The sequence below is a fragment of the Palaemon carinicauda genome, chromosome 16 (genome assembly GCF_036898095.1).
Source record: "Palaemon carinicauda isolate YSFRI2023 chromosome 16, ASM3689809v2, whole genome shotgun sequence".
In the NCBI taxonomy this organism is placed as follows: domain Eukaryota; kingdom Metazoa; phylum Arthropoda; class Malacostraca; order Decapoda; family Palaemonidae; genus Palaemon; species Palaemon carinicauda.
This window is the reverse complement of record NC_090740.1, coordinates 128,695,788-128,713,034: the sequence shown is the minus strand read 5'-3', so window position 1 is coordinate 128,713,034 and position 17,247 is coordinate 128,695,788. Positions and strand designations below refer to the sequence as shown.

The 17,247-nt window shown below is 33.5% G+C and overlaps 1 protein-coding gene across 2 annotated transcripts in view; it reads left to right on the top strand.

The window, feature by feature from the left end:
• LOC137655871 (SRRM2 protein homolog rsr-2-like) overlaps positions 1 to 13,602 on the top strand; it is a 325,653-nt gene extending 312,051 nt beyond the window's left edge. Inside the window, exons 10-11 of one of the 2 annotated variants that reach the window (XM_068390068.1) lie at positions 3,410 to 3,688; positions 9,572 to 13,602. In XM_068390068.1, coding sequence (XP_068246169.1) covers positions 3,410 to 3,688; positions 9,572 to 9,722 — 430 coding nt within the window. In that variant the 3' untranslated portion in view covers positions 9,723 to 13,602. The remainder of the gene's footprint in view (positions 1 to 3,409; positions 3,689 to 9,571) is intronic. The other variant, XM_068390067.1, reaches the window with a different exon arrangement.
• Positions 13,603 to 17,247: the final 3,645 nt, after the last annotated feature.

Below are 17,247 nucleotides of genomic sequence, written 5' to 3'. Positions count from 1 at the left end.
AATATTTTACAAAAATTTTCAATGGATTTTTAAAAATATGTAAACCTTGATTCAACTTATGTTTATAACTATTTCATACTGTAGTTGTTTGGATAGGATTTGAGTTTACAAGAAATTGACAAGTTAACTTCCTGAAGATAATCAGCCAATTATGAACCATATTCTGTATATTCCACATAATGCTATACTAACACTGATGCTACTACAGTAATTTTAAAATGGCTCAAATATTAAAGAATGGAAGCAGATAAACCACAGTTCATTAAGTTTAAAAAGAATGAACTGGTTTTTTTTCACAATATTTTATTAAGGAAATTCAGTTGGAAACTCCAGCCAATTCTCATGTATTTTACTCACAATCCACTTTTATTTCCTGGCATACAGTACAAGTAATATATATGGGCACCAGCAGCAGCACAGGCAACATCAACGGGATAAAAGAATTATTCCCAGGCACGTATAAGTATATCATTCTCTACTGAGTTGATCGCTATTTTAATTCACCGTTTAAGCTCTTCTAGGTTAGTGGGTAGTTTTGGAATGTAAACGCAGAAGATTGCGTATCCTCACAAGGAAAAATCACAGTGAGGTCTTGGGATCTCGCAGGCCAAGCACAATGAGCAAGTTCTTGAACCCCCTTCCAATCAAATAGATTATTTGGGCACTTTTTCATTTAAAAAAGCTCAAGCCATCAGGTTCCATTGGGGCAGTGCTCCAGCTTGTTAAAAATGAAGTCATGAAAATCTGCTAGCAGTAAAGAGAAGAGCCAGTTTTGGAGCATATCAAGATAGGTTTGTCCTGTTGCAGTGTCTCCTTTCATGCTCAACTGTTTCACGTGAGTGCTCTTTTTTGCCAAATATGCACATTGTGGCTATTGATTGTGCTGCTCAAGTTAAAAGTTCCTTTATCACTGAAAATGAAAAGTGAAATGAAGGTTTTGTCTTGCATCATCTCCAGCATTGAGTCGCAAAATTTCATTCACTTCCTCTTGTCATCATTGGTATGTGCCTGAACAAGGGCCTAATCTACAGTATATGGTTTCAGTTGTAAACGTCTTATTAGGACACACAGGTAGTGGATTGAGGGATTACAAGCTCACGCCTAGCTCAATTTGTAAACTTTCTCAGGCTCCTCTCAAACGCTACATGAATTCTTGCCATTTGTACCTCTAAAACTGGTGGTTATCAGGGGCATTTTCTTTTACATAGACCCATTTTCTTGACACTGTCTTAAACACCATTGAATGTTCTTAGGAGGGGGTGGATTAAAATCAAATTGCCTTCAAAAAGCAAGCAGAACTGTGACAACCGAATTTGTTTACGCAGAATCGAACACCTTTGGTTGAGGCCTGACCATTCAGAGGATAAACAAACAACTGAATGTTGCCGGAGGAAAGATCCTACCAAAGTGGCCCAGTGGTAGCTATTCAAAACATAGAAAACTTGACTTTCAAATAGTCACTGACTCATTCCATGATGATGCTTGAAACTAAAGTAATGTGTCATGACTTTAGTTCATTCTTTTTTTTTTTTTTTTTTTTTAAGAAAATGGAGCACAGTTCCAAAAGTACCTGAAGGTTCAAGATTTTTTTAATTGAAAAAGTGCCCCAATTATGGATTACTTGGAAAGGGGTCCTAGACCATTCTCTTTCTGTTTGGCCCGTGAGATCCCCAGGCCTCAAAATGTGTGATTTTTCTTGTAGGGATACGTAAAAGATCCCATTTATGTTTCACTGTTACCCACTAATCACAGTGAGGTTAAACATCGAATAACAAAAGTAATCAACCCAGTGGATCATGATGTAAAGTAATGATACATATCAGGGAGTAATTTTCTTGTCATATTGATGTTCCCCATGCTGCAGGCAGTGGCCACATTGAACACTAATATGACAGAAAATAAAAGTTGAAAGTGAGTAGAATATGAGTGATGTGGTTATTTTCATATTGTTTTTTCTTAACAAAATTAAAAAAAAAATTCATTCATTCTTTCTAAGTAACCCTATAAATGCCAACATCATTGTAAATGCCAAAAGTTTGCTATTGCAAGAATAATTTCCCTTTATTAAATTAAAAGATATACCGGTACCTGTATTAATAGTTTCTATTGATCATGTTATTGCTTTGGTTCCTTCTAATTTATCTTGAATCTTTGCTATTAATGTGTCATTGCAACATATTATATTGGACAATATCTTGTTATTATTACAGCAATACACTTGTTTTTTATGCTGAACAGTTTAGAACTGTACAGCCAATTAAAAGACATATTGTATGTAAGATTCAGAGAGAGGTGGGTCAATTGCAATAATCAATAAGGTGCCAGCTGTGCTTTATATATATATATATATATATATATATATATATATATATATATATATATATATATATATATATATATATATATATATATATATATATATATATATATATATATATGGATGAAAATCAACACAATATCGTGTTCAAATAGAAATAAATTTCTACCTCATACTTTGGATCGAACCCTAGCCCCTTCAAATGAAAGGCCAGGTCACTTCCAACTATGCCACCAGAGGCTCTAAAAGAAGTTGGAACCTAACAGCTACCTGTAGTTCAGGATTTACCTGACGAAACATCAGTCTCTTATCAGCGAGTTTTCCCCAACTTCCCGGCCCACTAGGTGACTCAGTTGATAGCTTTTTTTTTATTTGGAATTACCCCTAATTAGTCAATATGGATGAAAATCAACACAATATCGTGTTCAAATAGAAATAAATTTCTACCTCATACTTGGGATCGAACCCTAGCCCTTCAAATGTGTGTGTAACATAGATATATAGGTAGTAGGTTGGCCAGGGCACCAGCCACCTGTTAAGATACTACCATTAGAAAGTTATTCGGTTCTTTGACCAGCCAGACAGTACTACATTGGATCCCTCTCTCTAGTTATGGCTCACTTTTCCTTTGCCTACACATAGTCTGGCTATTCTTTACACATTCTCCTCTTTCCTCATACACCTGACAACAATAAGAAAATCAAATCATTGTGGTTATACTGTAGCTTTATGATAAGATTTAATATTGTGTTTTGTAAGGTTTGGAACGAATTAGGCGATTTACACGTAAAATGTGACTCACATGAAAAAATTACTTTACGAAAGCCACTCCAGAATGAATTAATTTAGTGTTGTGAGGCATTACCGTGTGTGTGTGTATATATATATATATATATATATATATATATATATATATATATATATATATATATATATATATATATATATATATATATATATATATATATATATATATATATATATATATATATATATATATATATATATATATATATACTGTATATAAAGATATAGATATACAGATAGACCAACATACAGAATTTATTTATATCTCATATGTAAAACTTTCAGGTCTCGGTCTCCCCATTCCCGGTCTCGATCGCCGTCTGGCTCTCGTTCACGGTCTCCAAGATCAAGATCAAGATCATATACATATTCCAGATCCAGATCACGTTCTAGGTCAAGATCAAGAAGGAGTAGGACACATTCTAGATCTCGCTCTTATGGTCATTATAGCCGCTCTGTTTCTAGATCTCGATCTAGAACTAGGACTAGGTCTCGTTCACGGTCTCACTCAATTCCCAGGAGGAGAGGTTCACCTTCTTTCTTAGATAAAAGAAGAATAACAAGGTGGGTATATGTAACAATCTTAATAGTCTAGTTAGAAAAATTTAAAACCCACTTGTTTAAAATTGACAGCCTTTTACCTTGTTTACTTATTTAGCATTAGCCTTGGTTGTGCATTGTTTTTTTTTATGAAAAATTAGAATTATATTTCATACTTGGTTTACCAAAATGCATAGCTATAAACTTCATCTTCCTGTTATACAACATTCATTTTTAGCAAGCTACCTGTATTTTTATTTTATATTTTTTTTTTGCTCTTGTATTTTAGTTATAGCTATTTAGATTTGTATGTTTTTTTTTTATAAAGTATTTACATTATTTAGATTTCCCTTTTTTGTTGCATACTTTCATAGTCACCAGTAGGTATTTTTAAACACTTATTAGATAGATTTCATCCCATTTTATTTGTTGAAGCATGTTATTATTATTATTATTATTACTTACTAAGCTACAACCCTAGTTGGAAAAGCAGTATGCTATAAGCCCAGGGGCTCCAACAGGGAAAATAGCTCAGTGCGGAAAGGAAAAAAGGAAAATAAAATATTCTAAGAAGAGTAACAACAATAAATATCTCCATGTGTGTTACATCTTTCATTTCAAGGAATGGATTGCGATACGAAGTTCAAAGCAGTTCCAATTACGTTTTACCTTTGGTTTACTGTATAAAGATATGGTGAGTTCGTGTTCCTTTGCCTTTAATTTCTTAATATATTGTTTTTATTTGATGTGTGTAAACATAAACCAAATATGGTTATATATACAGTAATAAACATGCAATTATAAAGTACTTCACATTAACAGGGTTTTTATCTTTGAAATATTCAAGTTTTATGAAAGGGTTTTTTGTTTCTAATTAGGAGCAGCAAATAACTGTTTTCGTTTAGTTCTAATAATTCTAGATAATTAATCAAATATCATATTTTCAATACGATTGAACCCAATTCACAGTAGAGACCTATATGATTAAAGTCATCACTAGGGAGTTCTCTTGCTTGAGGGTACACTTGGCCATGCTATTCTATCTAATTTCTGTCTTGTTATTTTTTTTTTTTAAGTTTTTATAGTTTATTTAAGAAATATTTATTTCAGTGTTATTGTTCTTAAAATATTCTATTGTTCCTTGTTTCCTTTCATCACTGAGAGCATCCTGCTTTTCCAACTAGGGGTTTTAGCTCAGCAAATAATAATAATAATAATAATAATGATAATAATAATAATAATAATAATAATAATAATAATAGGGAAAAGAAGTCTTTCATGCTAGTTTCTCCCACTGGGCACATTCTCTCATAAAAAATTATCGGACTTGGTCTTCCAATGCATGTTTTTGTTACTTTTATAATTTTTTATCACGTTATCAATGAAATTTTATACATATGGATTTTCCAAAAATGTTTCATATTTATGAAAATGTAAGGTTGTGCAGACATCTCGAAGAGAATTAGTTGAGGATATAAAAATATTATGTGAAGACTTTCTGATTAGGTAGTAGGTTGGCCAGGACACCAGCCACTCGAGATACTACTGCTAGAGAGTTATGGTATCTTTTGACTAGCCAGATAGTATTACATTGGATCCTTCTCTCTGGTTACGATTCATTTTCCCTTTGCCTACACACGCTGAATAGTCTGGCCTATTCTTTACATATTCTCCTCTGTCCACTACACCTGACAACACAGATTACCCAACAATTCTTCTTCACCAAAGGGGTTAACCACTGCACTGTAATTGTTCAGTGGTTACTTTCCTCTTGGTAAGGACAGAAGAGACTCTTTAGCTATAGTAAGCAGCTCTTCTAGAGAAGGACATTCCAAAATAAAAACATTGTTCTCTATCCTTGGGTAGTGCCATAGCCTCTGTACCATGGTCTTCCACTTTCTTGGGTTAGTTCTCTTGCTTGAGGGTACACTCGGACACACTATTCTATCTTATTTCTCTTCCTCTTGTTTTGTTAGTTTTTATAGTTTATATAGAAGATATTCATTTGAATGGTATTAGTTTTCCTAAAATATTTAAATTTCCTTTTTTTTCCTCACTGGGTTATTTTCCCTGTTTGGAGCCCCTGGGCTTATAGCATCCTGCTTTTCCAACAAGGGTTGTAGTTTAGCAAGTAATAAGGCAATGCTATGAATAGCAATGAATATCTTAGTTAGGTGGTGTTCAGCTTATAAAATGGAAAATAATGAACTAGTAACAATGTTTATAGTCCTTCCCCGACACCTAGACTCTTAGCACCTTGCTTTTGTATGGTTATTACAAGGGGAATTAATCTATAAATGACTCCTAACTCAACCTTCAAGTAATTACTCTAAACTAAATTAGTTAGGCTATCATATCTTTGGCAAATACCTTTACTCTCCATACACGGTGCATTGATCATGGATGACAACTCCTAAATTATTGTAAATACTGTTCTGATCACTCATAGAACATATTTGAGGCAAGACTTGCAGTTAATTTAATAATGAAATTTCTAAGGATTTGTAATACATTAAATAAGATCAGAGACTGTGTATATATTAGGAACAAACTCTTTAAGAGAGTCTTATAAAAGCCAAGTTATAAGTTGAGGTTATTAAAAAACTGTAGCTAATAATCATTCTTATTATGCGAATCACATTCCAAAGATCTATTGAACAAAATTTGACTTGGAAGTAAATATGGGTAATTTCTGGCATGGGTTGGTCCAATTAAAAGATTCACATATAATTCAGAGATTTCAGATACATCTTGAGATATTTTATATTTCTTTAGTTCACCCCATAAAGAATGATAAACATTGAATTTAATTCTCACAGAACCAGTTGGCAGATTAGGCATACAATTATCAATGAACTTTAGTAAGAAAGGTTAGCAAAGATGATACCTGTACATGGTTTCAAGTAAGCACACTTTACATCATATTTCCTCTTTGATCCTCTTAACACCACTTAACTTTCTGGCTGTTCACATGCATCATGAGAAGCCCAATTCTTCGTTCAGCAAGGAATATATATGAATTATAAACTAGGAATCTTATTTTGGAGTTTCGTTATGAAACTGAACAGAAGCTACTTTCTAGGTCTACCCAAGGAAGAATTATCATTGCAAAATGACCTAAATCCCTCTTCAACCCCATTAGTGCTGTAGATAATTTTTCCACATCAACAAAGGTTACTAACATTACTGTAAACCTTTCCTTCAAAAAAATTGAAGACTGTGGTCCAACTCATGAACAAAGAAGACAAGAATCTAGACCAAGAAGAAGAATCCTGACCAAGTCATGTAATGGTAAGAACCCAGGGACACTATAAAAATGAGCATTAAATCCTAAATGGGTCATATAACCTAAGAATTCCTTAATTGGTTATGGATCTCTCCACAACTTTCTCTCCAACAGGGCTCACAAAATTATTCCCCTGACAAGACCTTAAATGAGAAAGCAGAAACTCAAAGAGTAATCCTGTTGGAACCTACAAGCTTATACTGTGCTTCATATTTTTTCTATAAGGTCTCTGCCTGAAAAAAATATGATAATCTAAAGTACTCTTATGTGGCCGAGTCTTGGCCAATAAAGAAAGAGCAAGAAAGAAAACTGGAAGTGGCCGAGATGAGAATGCTGATGTGGATGTCAGGTAGCAGGTTGGCCAGGGCACCAGCCACCAGTTGAGATACTACCACTAGAGAGTTATGGGGTCCTTTGACTGGCCAGACAGTACTACATTAGATCCTTCTCTCTGGTTATGGTTCATTTCCCCTTTGCCTACACATACACCGAATAGTCTGGCCTATTCTTTAAATATTCTCCTCTCTCCTCATACACTTGACATCACTGAGATTACCCAGGGCTTAACTACTACACTGTAACTGTTAAGTAACCACTTTCTTCTTGACAAGACACTTTAGCTATGGTAAGCATCTCTTCTAGGAGAAGAACACTCCAAAATCAAACCAATGTTCTCTAGTTTTGGGTAGTGCCATAGCCTCTCTACCATGGTCTTCCACTGTCTAGGGTTAGAGTTTTCTTGCTTGAAGGTACACTTGGGCACACTATTCTATCTTGTTTCACTTCCTCTGTTTTATTAAAGTTTTTATAGTTTATATAGGAAATATTTATTTTAAAGTAACAGTTCTTAAAATATTTTAGTTTTCCATGTTTTTTCCTTACAGGGCTATTTTCTCTGTTGGAGCCCGTGGCCCTAATGCATCCTGCTTTTCCAACTAGGGTTGTAGCTTAGCAAGTAATAATAATAATACAGTATTAATAATAATGTGTGGTGTCACAAAAAAGATGAGACCCAAATTGAATTAATCAGGGGGACAGTCAAAGTATGTGAGATTTCAAAGAAAGCTCAGGAAAGAAGACTGAAATGGTTGGTTTGGTCATTTCATGAGGAGAGAAGATAAACACGTATGTAAAAGGGCTATGTACTGTACATGGAGGGGGTTGGGCAGAAGGAGGATGAGAAGGCCAAAGTTCAGGTGGAAAGATGTTATTGAACGACATGAAGGAAAAGGGTCTCAAGAGAACAAGATGTACAGGACAGAGGAAAATGGAGAAGGCTAACTAGAAACACCCCATATAGAAATGGAAAAAGCTGAAAGCAAAGAAGACTCTTATTGACATAGTAACATCTCTAACATTGAAGGAATAGTACCTGATCTCTTGTCAAAGGTTTTCAAGGAGCATTGATCACTAGATAGCTCTAGTTCACATGATAAAATTAGTTATATCTATCTAAAAGTATCTCATAATTTACTTTATTTGGAAAGTATCCACCAGAAGACATGGATGTTATATGACACAAGTTCCTTATAACCAGTCAATCAAGAATGATGATCTTAAAACTGGCCCTTTTCCACATTCAAATTGAGCAACATGGTGATAATTTTTATCTTCAAGATAACTTTTATGTCCATTGATACTAGCTCATTACTCAACAAGAAGTACTTTATGTTGTAATAAGGCCTCACTAGTGGAATGGATATCTAGTATTTAGAGATAGTCAACCACTGAAAATGAACATGTCAGTACAGTATTTGGGAAATACAAACCCAATATGATATTTCAGTAATTGTTAAAACTGTAACTTAACAGGCAATATAAGTAAATTAGGTGAGTTTGGGTTTTGGCACATGTTATGTTTTAAATTCTTCAAAAAGTTTGTCATTGCATATTTTATGACACATGAAAAAAGTAGAAACATCCTTGCAATACATTTTTTTTTTTCATAAAATTAAATCATTTATCATACATAAAATTATTTACTTAGCAAAGAAAACACTAAAATCTTCAAATATATTATTATTTTAGAAACCTTAGAGAAGCAGTTTTCCTCATTTATTGCTATTTATAATCTTGAAATAATGGCAATAGAACATTGAATTTTTCTCCAGATCTACCTGCATACGTATCAGTTAATCAAGTCATCCCATCACACTTTACTAGCAATATATTTCAATCACCTTGGAGTACTTTATGAAGGCATTAATCAGTTACTTTTCTAGTTTTTTTTTTTTTTTATAATTTGATGCTTGGAATGCTTATCACTGTAGTTCATTTTACACCTAGACACTTGAATAAATTTTTTTGAATTATTTTGAGAAGGTAAGTGATATATTTTTTAAAAACTAGAATACATTAGGTCAAGTCATTTCAACATTTTTTTCCAAATTTATTTTAATCTGGTGAAATACTTAATATAGTAGTTGGAAATACTAGATGATAACATTCTTATAATTTGCATGTTGTATTGGAGGTAACTAACTGTAAATATATTACTAACATCTACTGCACTGCAAGGAATTAATGAATAATGTTTTGTCAAGATTAATGTGCTGCAGAAATAAATATTGTAGTTTATACTAACTCATCATGTTAACTAACGGCACTAATCATGGGTACAGCGCAAGGAAACGACCAGTTCCTTACCATCGGCCAACCCCTCCTCCATCCCCTTCTTCATCTGAATCGTCTTTGTGGTCACGGAGCCGAAGTCGCAGCAGAACCCGTAGTAGATCGTGGAGTCGCATACGTTCTCCTTCATACAGTAGGTAATTAATGAGAACATTATCAGAGATATGCAAGGACATGCATAAGTAAGTGATTGCTTATTGATTCAGAAAATGTTTATTGTTTAAAGTTGCTGAATATAGAGATTAATAATCTAGGATCATAAATTTTTTCCTTGCAGAAGACATTTTTTTAATACAACCTTGCCTTCATACTATAAAATGCAGTAGTAGAAACTCTGTAAAAATCATTTTAATGTATAAAATTTCTTTATAAATTCCCTTGATTTTCAATTTTGTAAACATTACTGTAGTGTAATGTAATTTATACAGTAATAGTACATCAAATTTTTATGATTTTGGGATTGGAAAGAGATGGGTATGCCTTTTTCTGTTAATGTTCAATTAGTTATCCTGCTGAATGAAGAAGATGCTAATTTAAAAGCCTCTGTGTGTTAGCGTGGCAGTGTTCATCCTATACTTGTCAGCAAGTATATGTACTGTAATGTGTTTAATTGCTTTAGTCAGTTCCAGTGAATATTGTTTTCAGACTGCTGAATACAATGTTGATGTAACCTCTAGTCATATTTAAGACACTTTCTATTTGACTATGCAGATCTGGGTTTTCAACTTGAGCATCTTTATTTTATAAAATTTAGGTAAATCTTGTAATTTTTCAAATACAAAACTTTCACTTTCACCATTTGAGGAAATGGATTGCCAAACACCTGTGAGAAATAGAATGTGTCTTCAAGAGCAACTTGTCCTGTGAGTAAATCACTCACACAGTGTTTAATCACTCTCACAGTGGTACTTGTAGAGGTCAAGTGTACAAATGTTCCAATTTGAATTTTCATACATACATAAGATCAAATAAATAATTGCAATATAGCAAAGACCAAGAAGACACTGCAAATTCTACATACAGTATATCTAGTACGTGAACCAATATCTTTAACTGTTTTGATGTTAAATACAAGGAACTAACACACAGGCATTAATGCCTTGACTTCCCCAACGTAAATACTGTAGAGCAGTTCTTGCCAATAGGTCAAATATCAGTAACATAGGAGATACAGCATAGCATCTTTTGAGTAATGTATCAGCTCATAGTTGTCCTTGGTTCTGCATCCACTTTACCCATTTTTATGTGTGCGTGATTTGCAGATTTATCTTTGAGAAAAAACTGTATTTCGTCCATTTAGACAAATTTTCAATATCAAGGAAAGCTGTATAATTTTGAAACATTCTTTTTAGAGTTAGCAAGAAACTCGGTTTGAAATCATTGTTGTCATAGTGCAGTATATAATGTTGAGCATTAAATATGTATATAAATATATATATATATAGTTGGAACACATTTCAGCTGTTGAAATACTATACAGTACTTGATTTTAGTGGCCTGTTACATTTGTCTACATCCAGATGTGTCAACATACATTTTATCAGGACCAATCTATAAGTAAAGGTACTCCTTCGTAAAGGAAATAAAGCAATCCATATTAACTCCATGTTAAAATGTTCTACATTAAAACAAGGTTACACAAATACTGGTACAGTACATACATAAATACAGATACATATCCTCAATGAGATATGGCATTAACAGTCTAGCACAGGAAAGCATAAGGTATTTTTCATATCAAAACACAAAAATACACAATCATAACGAAATGAAGAACCTATTCATAAAAAAAATTATTTCCATACAGACCTAATTTAGTATGATATAATTCAAGTGGTAGAGGGAACATAGCAACTAAACTCCCTGTTTTGATGGCAGCTTTTCTCAAGAATATTCATCTAGAAATGTTGAAATTGTTAATGTCAAAAGCACCTTTGCAGATTTCCACAGTTTTGAAGAATTTTGTTGTACAATAAATGAACTATATAGTATGGTTTCAACCATATATGATTTAATATTTATTACAGATGTTATATAAAGTAAATCTTAATGTATTGATACAGAAATTGATAATCAGGCTTATATTTCTATTTTAATTTATCACTCGAGTTTCCAGTATCCATCTATACAGTATATAATTACATTGTTACATTGGTAGAATTTCATTATTGCGACTAATAGAATAGAATTTTACGTACATAAGACAGTTGCATGAAATATGATGTGTCATCATTAGTCCATAAAAAAAATTTTGACAGGAGCATTATTTATTCTACAAGCTATGCAAGTATTAAATATTTTTCAAAATCATTTACAGATATCGGTTCTTCATGTTTGTTATCAGATTGTGCATTACTCAAATATTTTAAAATTTATCACCATTTTTCTTGATTTTTGCAGTAATGAGAGTAATATGTACGGTATGTTGACACTCCATGAGAAAACAAGTCACACAGATGCAAAATGCAGTCCTGTAAAGCTCGTCCTTCAGTAAAACTTTTAATATGCAGTTAAAAAGCTATATTTTCATGATCTTGCTAATACCTTTCCATCCTTCAGGTTAGTTATACTTTGCACATGAAGTTAAAATAATTTTAACAAAAAACATATGAAGAAATAGCATATCTTGAACAGAACATTACTTAACATCATTGTAAAGATTTGATTATGTTGAGAACATTTTTATTAGTGAAATTATCACCATGTAAAACAGATGACAGTACTTTATATATCAATTTTGATAACCATCTTCATTATCACAAGTTTAATTATTGTTATATTATTTTAGTTTTATATCCTGTAATGTAACTCGTTTATGCCAAAAAGAAAGAAAGCCACTTATTAACAGACTGCTTTCAAACACTAGGAAAAATATACTCGTTCATGAAAAAGCTTGGGACAATGTTTTCTTCAAGTGCTTAACAAATTCTATTTCTTTAGCATTCATTTTTCAAAGTATATTAAGGATATAATTTAGTTTCAACTCAGGTTTCTTTGTTTAAATAACCCATATACTACAGTAGTTGTTGTCCATAACATTTAAGATATTGTTGGTTACCAGTGTACTTTTCCATTAATCATTATTACCAGTATTTTTATATTGTATATACTGTATCTCAGACCATTGAGATTAATTCAGAATACCATTAAATTTCCAGTATTGAGCATTTATTAGTTCTAGCTTATGTTAGCAATCCTTGAATATTGATTGGTAAAGTGGAGTTAAATATTTCCTTATACTTTAATATGCATTTAAAGTCAAAATATTATCATCACTTTCAATCTAACATTTCTCACAATACAATAGTTGAATTGCTGTCTCAGCGGGTAAATGAAAGTACACAAATAGTTATGATTTATACAAATAGATATAACACTGTACACCACTTTTTTCAAGTTTTGCTCTATATACTATTTCATGAACATTTATTTCTGACTTTCAGCAGGTTTAGTTGGTCAGATAAATATTATGGCGATATTGAAAATGACATTGTATTGTAGTCGCTTGAGTTAAAAACTAACGCAATGGTTTTGTAGGGCTTTGTTGCAAGCAGATTAAGGTTCATTCTATTTGTATTTGTATCAGGTTTGGTTTGGCAATCCAGCAAACATTATTTTCTTACCATATTGCTAACAGCTGTCACGGATTTAACATTTCATCTTAAATCTTATTTCAGCTTCAAATACCATTTCCTTCTTTTTGCACCTAGTTCTGTGGCCTGTGGCAGTGACATTTTGTAAGTGGCCATAAATAAAAGGCACAGTTGTTAGTTACACAGTAGGCCATATTAAATCTGGCTTTAGTTGTGAGACCAACATTGACCTATAGCAAATGCTTGTTACTAGTCAGTCTGCTTGATTTAGGTGCAGTAATTTTATATTACTCAGTTTTGTTTGGTGCCATGAAATTTATATTATGTGCATATAAAAATTGGAATCTTAAATGGTCAGAGATGTCTCTAACCCTTTATTATCAGATCATCTACATTATTTATATATATATATATATATATATATATATATATATATATATATATATATATATATATATATATATATATATATATATATATATATATATATGTATGTATGTATATATACATATATATCTAGTCATCTTTTAGTCATTTGCATTAATTGCAAGTCCTCCCATTTTTCTCCATCTCTCCACCCTAAAGACTGATTTTCAAAAAGCTTTCTTGCATACTATACTTTTAAGGTTTCATTGGTTGAAAGCTAAAACTACTTTTTCCCTTTAATATTTAAATAGCATTTTCTTTTCTGTTGTGGCAGGTACCAGCTGTTAACTTCCCCTTAATTCAATCTATTTTCTTTAAAAGAAAAGGTGTATTTATTATATAAATTCATATTAACAATTATTGTAGAAACAAAGTTGATAGCAATGTGCACAAGAAACATATCATTTTATAGAACAATACTGATCTCTGTCTTTTAAGGTGAAAATGGGAGGATATGTCATTAGTGGTTCTCTTCTGAATTATTTCCCTGAGGTTGCATATGTTGTCCTTTTTGGTAAATCTTTTGACAGTGTTAATACATTTTGTGACACTAAAACAGATTTAAGATTTTTAAATAACTTGATTTAACTCTATGACAGTATGCACCACAGCAAGTGATAGCTGATAGCCAACATCAGTACAAACGGTTGATTGAACTTTTGACTTGTATAGAGTTGAATGCTCTTTGTGATATTGTTCTTTGTATTAGCTCTAGAAGAGTATCAGATCCCATTGTTCTACCAAGAATACTTAAATAAAAAATACTCAGTTTACACCTTGGTGCAATATTTGTATAGCATTAGGTATTAAGATTCAGCCCCTTATGTAAGGTGAAGAGAATCTCTTTTTCTTCTTTTTAAAATTAAATTTAAATTGTCTCTTCTGTGTTACAGCCTTTATGTATCAAAATGAAACCAAAGTGTTGTTGTACTTAATATGCATTACGTAATTTTAAAATCTAATTTATTATCTAATTTATCTATTTATTTATTTATTCATAATTTATATTACATGTCATTATACAGTATATTAGTATTTATTGTGTAGAATTTGTATTGTACTTGGTATGTTTTTATTTATTTGCCCTCATTGTGGCAAGACATTGTTTTTGTATTTTTAGCTCTTTTCATTTTGTACTCATCAGTTATGAATTGAGAAAATGTGCAATTTTTAGACCTTTTGTTGCCTTTCAATTAGGCATCTTGTGAATAAAAGCCTTAAACTTATTGCATTTAAATAATAATGTCCTTGATTAGCTTAATATCGTATATCTACTACCAAGTTATACAGGATACCCCATATGTTAACTTCACAATGCAACTGAAAATTACAGTGAATTATATTCTTTTAAATTCATGAAGCCATTCCCACTATTCTTACTCCCCTTAATAGCCAAGGCTATACCATTCTTCATGCTAGTCTAAAGTATTGATTAACAGAATTTTAATACTAATAATAAATGTAATTATTTGAATACATGCAAGTCACATTGCTAATATCTATGAACCATGAGCTTCTTGAACTTGAAAATTAAAATTGAAAATTAATATTAAAATCTCTCTCTCTCTCTATCTCAGCCCCTTACACCCTTTTCAGTGGTACCTGATCCTAGCTTGATGGACACAGTGCTGATCATATCTAAATATGGTCAGTCTCTAGGTCATTGTCCCTGTCCATTGCCTCTGCCATTCCTGAGTAACCTTTAAACCACCCACTGGAGGGACATTGAACCCATATTCTGTAAGACAGGACACAAAACCAGGTAGTAGGTTGGCCAGGGCACCAGCCACCCGTTGAGATACTACTGCTACAGAGTTGGGGGTCCTTTTGAGTGGCCAGAAAGTACTATATTGGATCCTTCTCTCTGGTTATGGTTCATTTCCCCTTTGCTTACATATACACCGAATAGTCTGGCCTATTCTTTACATGTTCTCCTCTGTCCTCATACACCTGACAACACTGAGATTACCAAACAATTCTTCACCCAAGGGGTTAACTATTGCACTTACTTGTTCAGTGGCCACTTTCCTCTTGGTAAGGGTAGAAGAGACACTTTAGCTATGGTAAGCAGCTCTTCTAGGAGGACACTCCAAAATCAAACCATTGTTCTTTAGTCTTGGGTAGTGTCATAGCCTCTGTACCATGGTCTTCCACTATCTTGGGTTAGAGTTCTCTTGCTTGAGGGTTCACTCAGGCATACTATTCTATCTAATTTCTCTTCTTCTTGTTTTGTTAAAGCTTTTATAGTTTTTTATATATGAATTATTCAATTTAATATTGTTACTATCCCTGAAATATTTTATTTTTCCTTGTTTCCTTTCCTCACTGGGCTATTTTCCCTGTTGGAGCCCCTAGGCTTATAGCATCCTGCTTTTCCAACTAGTGTTGTAGCTTAGCAAATAATAATAATAATGAAATGAGGAGGAAGGTGGTGGGGACATAATAGGACCTACAGGTATCAAAATACTGCCCTTCTTGGGCTAGCCCAGTTGGGGGTGAAAGGTTGGAGCATTGTCCATGCCTTTCTTGGAGGTAAAAGCGGCTGGAGGAGCACATTGGTCTGCAGGAGACTTCTTCCACATTGAATTCAACAGTATGATGAGGTTTGGAGCTCTAACTGCTGTAACTTTGAAAGGCTTGGGCCCTTAAAGGTAACTACAATGGATCAAAGTGTCATGTGACGTGCCCATGTGATCACGTCTCTCTGACAAGTTCCTGCTGTCAACACTGCTATTGATGAATCAACAGGAAGAGGAGATGGGTCTGCTTTTCCAGAATGTAAAACCTCCACTGGTCAGAGGCATGGGGGATAGGATCTTGTTCAAACAGCTGGAATGTAAGGAATTTCTTGGACCAGAGATCTGGGAATCAACCCGATCAAGAGTCCCACGAGCAAGACCCAATGATAGCACCTCCCGGCAAGTTAAGATCCTTGAGGAGCGGTGATTAATGGCTGTCATCCCTCCATTGTTGGACACTTTGGTAACTTCCCTGAGGTCACTGAACTCGAATAGTAGCACAAGGGCCTTGATGAATGTTGAGTCGTTGACTGATTGGAGTCTCAGCTTCCACTGGTATAGGACTGGAGTCAGGTGAAATAGGATCGAATATGTCTCCTGACCCCCCTCACGAAGGAGGGAGGACTCGAGGACAGTACCAGGGTGAAATTTTGCAGAGGAAGAAGGGATCAATGATAGAACTCCCCTTTGGAGACCAAACTACTCCCAGCTCTCATGCCATGAAGGCTAAACAAGCACTAAGTGGCTTAGGTTCTGAAGGGCAAACTGGATAATGTAGCTTTAGGATCTGAAGAGCAAATATGGCACCAAATAGCAGAGTGTCTGTTATTAGGTGAAGAACCTTGCTGAGCATCGTGCAAACGTGACAAAGCATCTCTGTGCTCGTACAAGCACTAATAGCATCCTGGGACGTCACCTATTCCAGTTCCCTGTCAGGTGGAAGATCATGGCATGTGGGAAAATCTCAAGTCATAGAGCAGTCACATTGTGTGGAAAAATCTTGTGATGTAGACCAGTTTTGGTGTGTAGGAACTGTACATGGAAGTCTCTGCACTTTAAAAGGTGCATTGACTGGTAGGGTAAGGTAGGAACTGGTGACCAGTGATCTGAATCTCTGGCGTAACTACG